This window comes from Lepidochelys kempii, chromosome 3 (assembly GCF_965140285.1).
Source record: "Lepidochelys kempii isolate rLepKem1 chromosome 3, rLepKem1.hap1, whole genome shotgun sequence".
Classification (NCBI taxonomy): domain Eukaryota; kingdom Metazoa; phylum Chordata; order Testudines; family Cheloniidae; genus Lepidochelys; species Lepidochelys kempii.
Window position 1 is genome coordinate 211,406,924 of NC_136382.1, and position 13,341 is coordinate 211,420,264.

At 45.0% G+C, this 13,341-nt stretch overlaps 1 protein-coding gene across 1 annotated transcript; it reads left to right on the forward strand.

The window, feature by feature from the left end:
- The first annotated feature begins 126 nt into the window (after positions 1 to 126).
- GEMIN6 (gem nuclear organelle associated protein 6) lies at positions 127 to 12,573 on the forward strand. The gene is made up of 3 exons (XM_073339977.2): positions 127 to 1,686; positions 4,852 to 4,997; positions 11,864 to 12,573. Exons 2-3 carry the CDS (start codon positions 4,870 to 4,872, stop codon positions 12,234 to 12,236), a joined length of 501 nt encoding a protein of 166 aa, XP_073196078.1. The 5' UTR covers positions 127 to 1,686; positions 4,852 to 4,869; the 3' UTR covers positions 12,237 to 12,573.
- Positions 12,574 to 13,341: the final 768 nt, after the last annotated feature.

Genomic DNA, 13,341 nt, shown 5'->3' on the forward strand with positions numbered 1-13,341 from the left:
TAGTGCAGCGGGGGGGAAGGGGGTGGTGGGGCGGGGCCTGTAGCCACAAGGGGCGTGGCCCTAGTGCCGCGGGGGGCGGGACCTGTAGCCCCAGGGGGCGGGGTCCTAGTGCCGCGGGTTGTGGGGCGGGGCTGGACAGGGCCCCCGGGTGAGGGGCTGCGCCTAAAGCCCTAGAGGGGCGGTTCCCTAGGGCGGGAGCGGGGGCCGGGGTCGTGGGATTTAGTGTGACTCATATAACGTTACTGGGCCTTGATAATCTTCTCCCCTCGGCCTGCTGCTGTCCACACCTCCAGGGGTAGGTCGGCTGAAGGGCATCGCTAAGGGCGGGGGGTTTTCACCCCGCTGAGCGACAGTTGTACTGTGGGATTACTCATGGCTGTAAAGTTAAGCATGTGCATCTTTTCAGGACCTTGTCTGGGAAGTGGCGGTCCTAACCATACCAAAACAGGAGTGTGCATGGGGGGGGTAAGCAGGGGTACAGCCCCCCCCCAGTCAGGGGCACAGAACTCTGGGGCAGGGGAGAGCATCCTCCTCCGGCCTGGGGCTGCACAGCAAGGGTAGGAAATGGCAGGTCCTCCAGAGCTGTGAGAGGAGGGAGGGAGAGCTAGCTCCTCTGGGCTCCGGCCACGGGGAGCACAGACATTTTTTATTCCTGTGCACGCTGCTGGGAACTCGCATCTTATTCAGACGCACAGAAATTGAGAGAGAATAATGACTGACTTCCCATCAAAAATCAAGTACCATATTCAGTATTGCTGCTCATAATATTTGAGGTTTTCCTTAAATACCCAGCTCCTGGAGGCAGGTGATAGGGAAGAATCTCAGCTTTTTAATTAAAAAAAAAAGTGTGCGTCTAGCTCTCATAGTTACAGAGAAACATTTGTAAATGTGACCCATATGCAGAAAGCAAACAATATCATCTAGCTCTTATATAGCCCTTTTCATGAGTAGATCTCAATAAAATAGGTTATTTTTATTGAGATAACTTTAAAAACCCCCAAAACTCATGATTATTAAGCCAAACTAATGCTTTTCCTGGCCTTGACTTGTGATTTGTTAATATTCTGGGTTGGCAACACTGTCTACACCTAAAAATACTGGGTTTCCTTTAAATCTCACGGAAATTGGAAATAAAAAGCATAATGATTTAAATATATTTCATGCAGCCCACCCACCCACCCCGTTTATTGGTAATATGCGTCCAATCCATTTTGTAAAACATCCCAAATATATGCATGTTTTTGTGAGATACGGTTCTGTCGCCAAACGCTTCCAAGCTATTGAAACCGAAATTTACAGTTGAAAAAGCCCCAGGGGCCTGGAATGCGTGGAGGTTTTTAGGAAGACAGATGCTGAGCACGTTACTATTTTAGTACAAATCCCTGTAATTTATTAAATTTTCAATTGCATATGAGCTAACAGAAGCACGTGAGCTACTCCAACAACGCAACACCGGCAGCAATGAGGAAAGCGAGAGTACTCTCAGAGGATCACTGGAAAACTACAGAACAGGGTCTTCTGGGGCCAGGAAATGAGGTCTCTGAGCAAAGCGTGCTGGGCTGCACGGTTGGCCATGCGTTTCCGGGCGCGGGGATGGTGTTGCTGGAGGCGAAGGCTGCTGGCAGACAGTCTATCAAACGGGAGCTTGTGAGTGTGAGCCAGCTGTTCGCTTCGGCACTGTTGCATGTAAGTCAACAAAAGCGTGGTTGTCTGGGTGGTTTCAAGGGGTTTTTAGTGCTGCAGAGTACACTGGCCTAGATCATGTTGGCTGTCTACTGCAGGAAGCGCAATTCAGTGCCAAAAAAGATTTGAGCAGGGGTCTCAGACAGTCTGCTTTTTCTGTTGGCCTGTGGTGGCGAGCAGGCTCATGGAAACAAGCTTGGTTTAAGTGAGCATGAGTGCATGAACAGAGCAGAATAGCAAGGACACTTTGCAACCAGCAGAATGTGCAGTGTAGAGACACTAAGAGGCCGGGATCCTGTAAACAATTCCACACTGGCTTAGTTTTGAATAGTCCTATTGAATATAGCGTCTGCCTAAAGTTAAAAACAAATGTCTTTGCGAGACTGAGGGCCTTAGATTGTAAACGTAGATTGTAGGGCAGGGACAATTTCTTCCTCTGTGTTTGTACAGCATCAAGTACAAATCCTGAGTGGGGCTCTGCACTCTACATGCTGGATAATGGGCATCGTTAGGAAAGGGAGAGATAGTAAGACAGAAAATATCATGTTGCCTCTATATAAATCCATGGTACGCCCACATCTTGAATACTACATGCAGAGGTGGTCACCCGTTTCAAAAAAGATGTATTGGAATTGGAAAAGGTTCAGAAAAGGCCAACAAGAATTATTAGGGGTATGGAACAGCTTCCATATGAGGAGAGATTAATAAGACTTTTCAGCTTGGAAAAGAGATGACTAATGGGGAGTATGATGGAGGTCTACAAAATCATGACTGGTGTGGAGAAAGTAAATAAGGATGTGTCATGTACTCCTCATAACACAAGAACTAGGGGTCACCAAAAGAAATTAATAGGCAGCAGGTTTAAAACAAACAAAAGGAAGTATTTCTTCACACAACACACAGTCAACCTGTGGAACTCTTTTCCAGAGGATGTTGTGAAGGCCAAAAATATAACAGGGTTCAAAAAAGAGCTAGATAAATTAATGGAGGATAGGTCCATCAATGGCTATTAGCCAGCATAGGCAGGGATGGTGTCCCTAGCCTCTGATTGCCAGAAGCTGGGAATGGGCGGCAGGGGATAGATCACTCGATAATTGCCCTGTTCTGTTCATTCCCTCTGGGGCACCTGGCATTGGCCACTGTCGGAAGACAGGATCCTGGGCTAGATGGATCTTTGGTCAGACCCAGTATGTCCGTTCTTATGTTTTAATAGAACAATGGTTCAGAAAAGCAGAGGGTGAACTGCAGGTTCCATGATCCATGCAGAGGGGTCTAGGAAGTGAAGGACTCTCCCTGCCTGCTGGTGCTTTCCTCTCCCCAAATACAGTGGACAGGAAGTGGAAGAGACTCCCAGTGCTCCCTGCCTCTGTGCAATGAAGAAATGGGCTTCTCCTGGCTCTTTTGGACTCAGCCCTGTACACTCCTCTCCCTCTTCCACCCTGCACTCAGTTCCGTGGAGGGGTCCTGGGAAAAGGAGATGCCTTCCTGCCCCAAACTGAGAAACAGAAGAAGCTGTGCTGCTGTTACTGATCAATAAGCCTTTGGGAAGGCTTGAGGGAGGAGTATGTATCTGAGCTCCCCCCATGGCAGGGCACAGGAATGATGTGATAAGAACAGACATACTGGGTCAGACCAAAGGTCCATCTAGCCCAGTATCCTGTCTTCAAACAGTGGCCAATGCCAGGTGCTTCAGAGGGAATGAACAGAACAGGTTTCAGAGTGGTAGCTGTGTTAGTCTGTATCAGCAAAAACAATGAGGAGTCCTTGTGGCACCTTAGAGACTAACACGTTTATTTGGGCATAAGCTTTCGTGGGCTAGAACCCACTTCATCGGATGCATGGTGTGAAAATAAAGGAGCTGGTATAAATACATGAAAGGATGGGGGGTTGCTTTACCGAGATTAAATCAATTAACAGCAGGATACCAAGGGAGGGAAAATAACTTTTGAAGTGGTAAGAGAGTGGCCAATTACAAGACAGTTGGCAAGAAGGTGTGAGTAACAGTAGGGAGAAATTAGTATTGGGGAAGTTAAGTTTAGGTTTTGTAATGACCCAACCATTCCCAGTCTCTATTCAGGCCTAATCTGATGGTATCTAGTTTGGAAATGAATTCCAGTTCTGCAGCTTCATGTTGGAGTCTGTTTTTGAAGTTTTTTTTTGTTGAAGAATGGCCACTTTTAGGTCTGTTATTGAGTGACCAGAGAAATTGAAGTGTTCTCCTACTGGTTTTTGAATGTTACGATTCCTGATATCAGATTTGTGTCCGTTTAGTCTTTTGCGTAGAGACTGTCCGGTTTGGCCAATGTACATGGCAGAGGGGCATTGCTATCACATGATGGCATAGATCACATTGGTAGATATGCAGGTGAACAAGCCCTTGATGGTGTGGCTGATGTAGTTTATCTCGTTAGACTGACCTCACACTTGGTAAAGCAACCCCCCATCCTTTCTTTTGTATTTACACCTACTCCTGTATTTTCACGCCATGCATCCAATGAAATGGGTTCTAGCCCATGAAAGCTTATGCCCAAATAAATTTGTTAGCCTCTAAGGTGCCACAAGGACTCCTTGTTGTTGTTTTTGCTGAACAGAACAGGTAGTCCTCAAGTCATCCATCCATGTCATCAGCTAGCACATGAGGCTGGAAGGCAAATGCACTGCCCACAGTAGTGAGAGTGACCATGCACAAAGGGTGCTCAAATGTCCACTGTAAACTGACAAATCTTTTTCTGCTCTTCTCAGTGACCGTGATGGTAAGATTTCAGAGTAGAAGCCGTGTTAGTGTGTGTATGCAAAAAGAACAGGAGTACTTGTGTTAGTCTCTAAGGTGCCACAAGTACTCCTGTTCTTTTTAGTGATGGTAAGAGTTACTTGGGCCAATAGTAGAAGGTACATAGTCATCTCAGTGGTTACATGTGCCAATAGAAGGTACACATTTTTGTGTGTTAGAAATATGTGTGTTGGTTTTTGTGTTTTTAGCTGTGTGTGCCTTTAAAAACAACAAATGAAGGAAGAAATGGAAGTGTTTTTATTTTAATGAAGAAGTCAATTTTGATGTAAGAAGTGACTAAGCTGATTAAACAGAAAAGGGAGGCAAACTCAATGCTGTGCAAAGGGTTGGAGTAGAGGCATCTGCTGTTGCTAATAACTACACTGATTGCTCTTTAGGTTCAGTGAGTGGGAAATATGAGTGAATGGCAGAGGAAAAGTCCTTTAGAGTGGCAGACTTATGTGAACAAAGAAGTAAAAGTCACAGCTGCTGAGAAACATGAATACGAAGGATGGGTCTTAACAATTGACCCAGTTTCTGCAAAGTAAGTACAGAGCTGTTATTTGCTTATAACAAAGAGAACGGTGATCTGATATGGAAAGACTGAAGCTGCTGAATCTGAAGCAAACTTGCTTGAAGCAGAAATGGCACACTGGGGCTTTGGTCCATAATTCTATGTCTGTGCTAATTAGCAGGGCCAAGAGGAAGGGGATGCTAGGAGTCATAAGGATCATTCATATGATTTCAAAGGGTTATCTAATTTGAGAGACAAATAGGTTTGGGGAACAGATGGAACCCAGGAGCTTGGTTGCTCTTGATTCATGCCAAATTTGCTGTGCATTTTAAGCACTCTTAAAACATCATCACTGCTTCTGTGTAGTGCTGTGTTTTAAATATAGTATGCATTTGGCCTTCGTCACATCCAAGAGAGAGCCAAGAGGAAGTATACAAGGGAGCTTAGCATCTTAAAAATACCAATCTATTTTCCTGTTAAATATCACCTAAAGCCCCAGTTCTATACTGTAATCCATAGGGTGAACTGATTTGCACCAATGCAGATCACAATTGGGGCTGAAGATAATTAAAAGCAAATTAAAAAAAATCAAACTTTACACTATGCTTTGTTTTTGTAATTTATTCATCTTGGACAATGGAAGTAGATAGATCAGTTTATTTTCTGTTCTCATGGGCTAGCACAAGTGATTTTAGGCTAAAAACACTGCAAGGGGATGTTTATATCCAAGCAAAGTCTTTTAGCTAAAGAGAGAATGTACCAGAGGGGAGAGGATGCATAAATTCAACATAAGGGCTTTGCATTATTATTTAGTTGGGAATTGAAAGTCGTCTACTCTGTGTCTTTATGGTTCCTAGCAAAATGGGGCCCCATTTTTTGTTGGCCCTTAGGCATAAGTGTAATAAATGTGATTTAATAATAATTAGGGCTGTCAAGGGATTAAAAAAATTAATCTCAATTAAATTAATTGTGATTAATTGTGCAATTAAACAGTAATAGAATACCATTTATTTAAATATTTTTTGATGCATTCTATATTTTCAAATATATTGATTTCAGTTACAACACAGAATACAAAGTGTACAGTGCTCACTTTATATTTTTGATTACAAGTATTTCCACTGTAAAAAAACCCCAAAAGAAATAGTATTTTTCAATTCACCCAATACCAGTACTGTAGTGCAATCTCTTTATTATGAAAGTTGAACTTGCAAATGTAGAATTATGTACTAAAAAACAAAACCATGTAAAATGTTAGAGCCTGCAAGTCCACTCAGTCCTACTTGCTCAGACAAACAAGTTTGTTTACATTTGCAGGAGATAATGTTGCCTGCTTCTTGTTTACCATGTCACCTGAAAGTGAGAACAGGCGTTTTCATGGCACTGTTGTAGCCGGCGTTGCAAGATATTTACGTGCCAGATGCGCTAAAGATTCATATGCCCTTCATGCTTTAACCACCATTCCAGGGGACATGCATCCATGCTGATGACGGGTTCTGCTCAGTAACAATCCAAAGCAGTGTGGACCGACACATGTTCATTTTCATTATCTGAGTCGGATGCCACCAGTAGAAGGTTAATTTTCTCTTTTGGTGGTTTGGGTTCTGTAGTTTCTGCATCAGAGTGTTGCTCTTTTAAGACTTCTGAAAGCATGCTCCACACCTCGTCCCTCTCAGATTTTGGAAGGCACTTCAGATTCTTAAACCTTGGGTCGAGTGGTGTAGCTATCTTTAGAAATCTCACATTGGTATCTTGTTTGCATTTTGTGAAATCTGCAGTGAAAGTGTTCTTAAAATGAATAACATGTGCTGGGTCATCATCGCAGACTGCAGGTAAAATAGAGCAGGAGACATACAGTTCTCCCTCAAGGAGTTCAGTCACAAATTTAATTAACACCTTTTTTTTTTTTTTTTTTTTTTTTTTTAACAAGCATCATCAGCATGGAAGCATGTCCTCTGGAATGGTGGCTGAAGCATGAAGGGGCATACAAATATTTAGCATATCTGGCACGTAAATACCTCACAATGCCGGCTACAAAAGTGCCATGCAAATACCTGTTTACACTTTCTGGTGACATTGTAAATAAGAAGCAGGCAGCATTATCTCCTGTAAGTGTAAACAAACTTGTTTGTCTTTGCGATTGGCTCTACAAGAAGTAGGTCTGAGTGGACTTGTAGGCTCTGAAATTTTACATTGTTTTGTTTTTGAGTACAGTTATGTAACAACAAAAAAATCTACATTTGTAAGTTGCACTCTCACGATAAAGAGATTGCACTACCATACTTGTATGAGGTGAATTGAAAAATACTATTTCTTTTATCATTTTTACAGTGCAAATATTTGTAATCAAAAATAATATACACTTTGATTTCAATTACAACACAGAATACAATATATGAAAATGTAGAAAAAATTTAAAATATTTAATTTCAATCGGCATTCTATTGTTTAACAGTGTGATTAAAACTGCAATTTTTTTTTTAGTTAATTGCATGAGTTAACTGCGATTAATCGAAAGCGTCTATTATTAGGGCTAATGTACATCTCCTAGGTTGTGTTCTTGGAGATAAGTTAGTCTGTGCTTGGAGACTAATCAGAGCAGACTCTTCATTTAGTCCTGTTATGATCTTCTTGGGTACCTTAGTATTCAGAAGTTTGAAGAGCTTGCTCCATCATATATCTAAAGGAGTCACCGCAGTGTGCCTGAGAATTGTCCCTTACAGAGATTTGTAAGGCTGCTAAATGGAGTTCTGTTCTTCTGAAAACATAAAGCACTACAAGTGATTAGGACCTTTCCATCTTGGAGTAGCTTTGCACATGAGAACAAACATTCTTCCCTGTATCTTAGCTCTGCTTTATGCTGAACTAGAGTGTGAGGTGCAAGGCTCTGAGAATGCATTGAGAAGGAATCGGGGCAGGGAGGGGGAATATCTGGCAGGAACATTTTGAGAAAGTACAGTGAGCAGCACTTTAGCTTTTGCGGTCTAGTAAGTTAGGGGTCTGAACGTCCAGTTTGAAACACTGAGTGTGCCTGGTGCTACAGGCTGAACTTGAGGCTGGGCTGGCATAGCCCTTGCTTCTCAGTGTAGATAAGTAGAGTTCCATGCATTTAGCTTTGAATTTGTTCAGACAAGAATGAACGATGGAGGCTGTCTACTCTGTATGAGACATCGGAGCCTGCGATGTGTTGTGGAAGAGTAGAGGGCTGCTGCTTCACTGCCTTCCACTCACCAGTTCTTTGTGTTTCCTGTGCCACTGGTGACTGTCCTCCCCCTCAAGGTGGCTGCAGTGCTGTGGTCTTGTATCTGTATCATTTGTAAAGCAGTTTGGTACGAAAGGGGCTGTGAAAACTTAGACTAGCCCAGGCTAGTTGGCTAACTGGGCCAGGCTAAATCAGGCATCTTCTTTAGTGGGGCATCTCCCAGGAAACTAACATAGTCAAATAACAGTGAATGGTAATGATTATAGCTTAATTGTAACAGTGCTAACACAGAGTTCTCCTGACAGGTGGCTGGCAAAGAGGAAAAATAGCTTCTGCCCTTTTCCCCTGAGGTAGGAAAAAAACCTCCATTATTGCCTCCCTTCTCCACAAAACTTATTTAGTCTTAGAAATATCAAGTATTTTCTTCACTGCATTTGTTTTGGGACTCTTTAGAAGATCAGAGCTGGGAAGGCAGCACTCTGAGCCACGAACTGACTGGCCCGGGGCTACAGTTACAAAGATTTCCCCCCCAGCTGTTGGCCAGATTTGAGTTGAATAGATATTTAAAACTTGTTTTTTAACGAGCAAGACCTAGATGCACAAAGGTACGTAGGTGCCTATATCTGCGGTTTAGGTGCCTAAATCCCAGTTTTGGCTCCAATGCATTCCGCAAAACTCCCACCGAACTCCATAGGCACCTAAATTTGGTGCCTAAGTTTTCAGGGTAGAAGTTGGCAAGGCATCTATGTTTCTGCTGCTGGGCAGGTGCACTGTAGCCTCCCTCTAGGTGCCCAGATGCCTAAGCCCCAGAGCTGTTCACAAACTGGGAGAAGATAAGTGGCCAAACACTTACGTCGTGGGTGGGGCCCACTCTGGTAGGTGTGGTCCGGGCCTGCCTGTCAGGTCAGGTCTAACTCGCAATTTGGCTGGAGGAGGATATGGTGGTAGTTAGTGCCTGACCCGTAACTTTTAGTCCAGTGTTTCGAGCACCCACCTGGGATGTGTGAGACCCAGGTTCAATTTGCCCCTCTACCAGAGGGGAGAGAGGATTTCAACAGGGGGCTCCCACCACTAAATGCTCTAACCACTGAACTGCAGGATAGGCTGATGGGGTCCCCTCAGTCTCTCCCATTGAAGCCGTTCCACTCTGGGTGCCCTAAGCACTGAACTACAGAGTCATTCCCTCTCTGTCGCCCAGTGACTATTTATGTATCTCTCCACAGTGGAAAGTCGCTGGGCCGGAGAGAGAGAATGACTCTGTAGCCCAGTGCTTAGGGCACCTACTTGAGAGGTGGGAGATGCAGGGTCCAGCCCCTCTGCTCCAATCACTCTGTCATTAGTTATCCAGAGTGGAACTGCTTCAACAGGAGAGACATGGGTCTAGTCTATACTACAGACTGATAATGGTATAACTGTTGCTCAGTGGTGTGAAAAATCCACCCCCCTGGGTGACTGGAGTTACACTGACCCAGACCCCGGTGTAGTCAGCGCTCTGATAACAGGGGAGCTTCTCCTGTCACCAGAGCTGCCACCTCTCGGGGAGGTGGATTGGCTACGCTGGCAGGAGAGCCCTCTCCCGTCAGCCTAGAGCGTCTTCATCGAAGTGCTGCAGCGGCACAGCTCCATCAGTGCTGCTGCGTGATGCAGGGTTTTAAGCGTAGACCGGCCCACGTCAGACTATCCCATTGCCCAGTGCTTTGAGCACACTCCTGCGAGCCCCCTGTTAAAATCCTTTCTCCCTCTCTGTGCCGGAGGGGGAGAAGAGCTGAACCTGGGGTTCCCACATCGCAGGTTAGTGGCCTGCCCCCGGGTCTAAAAGTTGAAAGGTGGGCGGCAGCAGCTGCACGTCCTCCTCCTCTGGCTGTTTTGCTTGGAGTGAGGCAGGCACCGGACTCCTCCCGCGGGAAGTGGCTCGGGCGCCTCAGCTGCCTGGCCGCGGAGGTGGATTCCTATCTGTGGATTGCTCAGCAGAGACTTCGGTCATGTCTGTGCTGTGGTGGCATGACTGCAGTGCTGCTGCGCCATAGCACAGACGCGGCTCCGTCCGCGTCGTCAGTCCCCCTCTCTGAGAGGCAGTAGCGAGGTCGACAGGTGTAGGCCAGGCCTCCGGCACCTCTTCCCGAGAGAGGAACAGGGCCTAGCACACACCTCTCTGGTCAGCATCTCCCCTTGGCTAGCTTAGGTGGGGAGCTGCCTAGCATGCTGGCTTTTGTGGCTCCCATTCTGAGTCACCTCTCTCTCCCCATTGATTGTATAGGGAGCCTAGGTGTCTGACTCAGGCTTTGTGGATTGCAGCGTTGTTTACATGACGTTTTTTTCCCCTTAGGCGCCTAAAAGATATATCTGATGCTCAGCATTGCAACGCCTCGGGCTACATCTCCACTACAGTTTATGTCAGCGTAACTTCTGTCGCTCAAGGGGATGAATAAATCGCCTCTCTGAGCACCAGAAGTTACCGCACCAGTGTGGACAGCGCTATGTCAGTGAGAGAGCTTCTCCCGCCAACACAGCTACTGCCTCTTGCAGGGGCTGTAGTAGTTAAGGCAATGGGAGAACTCTCTCCTCTCGGCTTAGAGCAGCTACATTAGAGAGCTTACAGCAGGGCGCCTGCATCCGTGCTGCTGTAAACTCTCTACTGTAGCCGTGCCCTCAATCACTTTGTGGTTCCCACCCTAAATTCCTTCCCATTGCAATCACTCAAGCCATATCTACACTGCACTTTGTCATTAAAACTTTTGTTGCTCAGGGGTGTGCGTGCAAAAAACATTCCCCCTGGACGACAAAAGTTTTAACGACGAAATGTGCCTGTGTGGACAGCGTTTTATTGGTGGGAGCCGCTCTCCCACTGACAAAGCTACTGCCCTTCATTCAGGGTGGTTTTATTTTGTCGCCAGGAGAGCGCTCCCCCAGCGACAAAAAGTAGCTACGCTGCGCACCTTACAACAGCACGCCGTTGTAAGGTGCACAGTGTAGACATAGCTTCAGGCTTTACCTCTACTGTCCACAGTGATTGTCCTCTCCCTGCACTGCCAGTCACCTTGGGAGTCCTCCAGAGGAAATGAAATCTGATTTTTCCAATGTACAAACAAACAGCCCTCCTCTCCCATTCTTTTTCCCCCCCACGAAAAAAACATTCTGGCACCTTTTATATAATAAACAAGCAAAAAAAGCAGAATCTCTCCTCTGCCAGCACCTTAATGGTGATGAATTTATCTCCTGTATTTACATGGTAATTAAGGTGTGGAATTCTATGTTCTGCCCTTCAATGCGCAAGATGTTAAATAGACTAGGGTATAATATTCCTGGGCACTCAGGAACCCTGTGTCAAGTTTGCACTTGCAGCCTGACTCTGGAATACTTGATTTCCCAGCCCTAGCTTTGCTGTATGGATTTTTTTGTTTTGTTTTGCATGGAATATTCTGCTATACAGTATGTAGTGTGTGTATATGTATGTATATACATATATATAGCCAAGATTTTCCAAAAACAGGTGTCTGAAATTTGCCTGATTATGTGGCATGATTTTTAAAGTGACTTCTAATGAGAACTCCTGAGTTCTCATATTTTGGAAATCTCGCTATGTATTTACTAACGTAATTCTAAGCACCCATTTTTGAGCAACACGGCCTAGATTTCTCACTGTCTTTTTCTGCTTAATGACTTACCATTCAATATATGTCCTCTTTCCCGGCAGTGTTGTCCTAGTGAAGCTCACGGAGGATGGAAAAGTATGTGTCTCAGTCATCTTGGGTCACGCTGTACAGGAAGTTGAAATAGTGAATGAAGGGGATGATGAAACGAAGGAGCGGCTTGCTCACCTATTCATGCCAGAAGAGAGCAGAGCTTATGGCCACGAAGAACTGGAGAAGAGGAAGAGCAGCCTGAAGACTTGGCTGGAGACCAATCACATCCCTGTAACAGAACAAGGCGAGTCACAAAGAACACTGTGTGTGGCAGGTGTATTAACTATCGACCCGCCATATGGGCCAGAAGACTGTAGCAGCTCCAATGAAATTATTCTATCTAGAGTGCAGAGCTTGATACAAGGCCACCTTGCACCGCAGTAGTAATGGACAAGTTGACAAACGCTTCTCATCTAAAACTCTTCTATTTCAAACAGGAGGAGGTGCTCTTTTCTCCTTAGATTAAGAATTGTTCTATGCTATTGGTTGACTTGATTTTCACTGACTGATGTGAGGGTGAGCAGTACTGTTGTGCATTAGCCACTCTGGCTGATTCTGTATGTGAAGGAACAGATGGTGGAACAGTCTTATAACTGAAAGCAGGAAGCATTTGTACTACCTAATATTTTGTATAAAAAAAGTTATTTGGTATGAATGACATTTTATTCTATGGAATCCTAATTCTTTATCTAACACTGTCTCATATGAAAGATGGAGTTGATGAATCTTGTCTTCCTGGCTGTGTCCCTCCTCTGTGTCTGCCTTTAATTGCCTCTCCTCCTACCTGTGGATGATATAAAGATTGGTGGTGTGGTAAATACTGAGGAGGACAGGACAGTAATAGGGCACAATCTAGATTGCTTGGAAAGCTGGTCCCATTCAAACAAAAAGTATTTTAATACAGCCACATGCAAAATTATTCATTTAGGGACATGGAATGCAGGCCCTCCCTACAGAAAGCAGCGCCTCTGAAAAAGATTTAGGGGTCATTGTGCAAAAGCAACCCGAGCTCCAAGGGCAATTGTGTGGCAAAGAGGGCTAATGTGATCCTCGGATGTATAAATAGGGGAGAAGTGAGTAGAAGGAGGGAGATGATTGTACCTCTGTATGTGGCATGGATGAGACCGATATTGGAGTACTACATCCAGTTCTGGGGTCCACATTTTAAAAAACAGTTGAAAAATTGGAGAGGATGCAGAAAAGAGCCACAAAACGTTATTTGGGGCTGGAGAAAATGCTGTAGAGAGACGGACTTAAACTAAACAGATTGAGCTCTTTATCAAAAGAAGGTTGAGGTTATGTCTTTCATTGGGGAGTTAGCCCAGGCTCTTATCCGACCCGCCTCCCAGTCACACATTCACAACCCTCTCAGCTGAGCTAAGTGGTGCTTTCCATCTGGGCTAGCTGGCCTGGTTGGGGGTTTAGGCTGGAGCTCAGCTTTCATTTGGGCTGGAAATTTGCCCACTTTGCAGTAAGGACACAGGCTAAG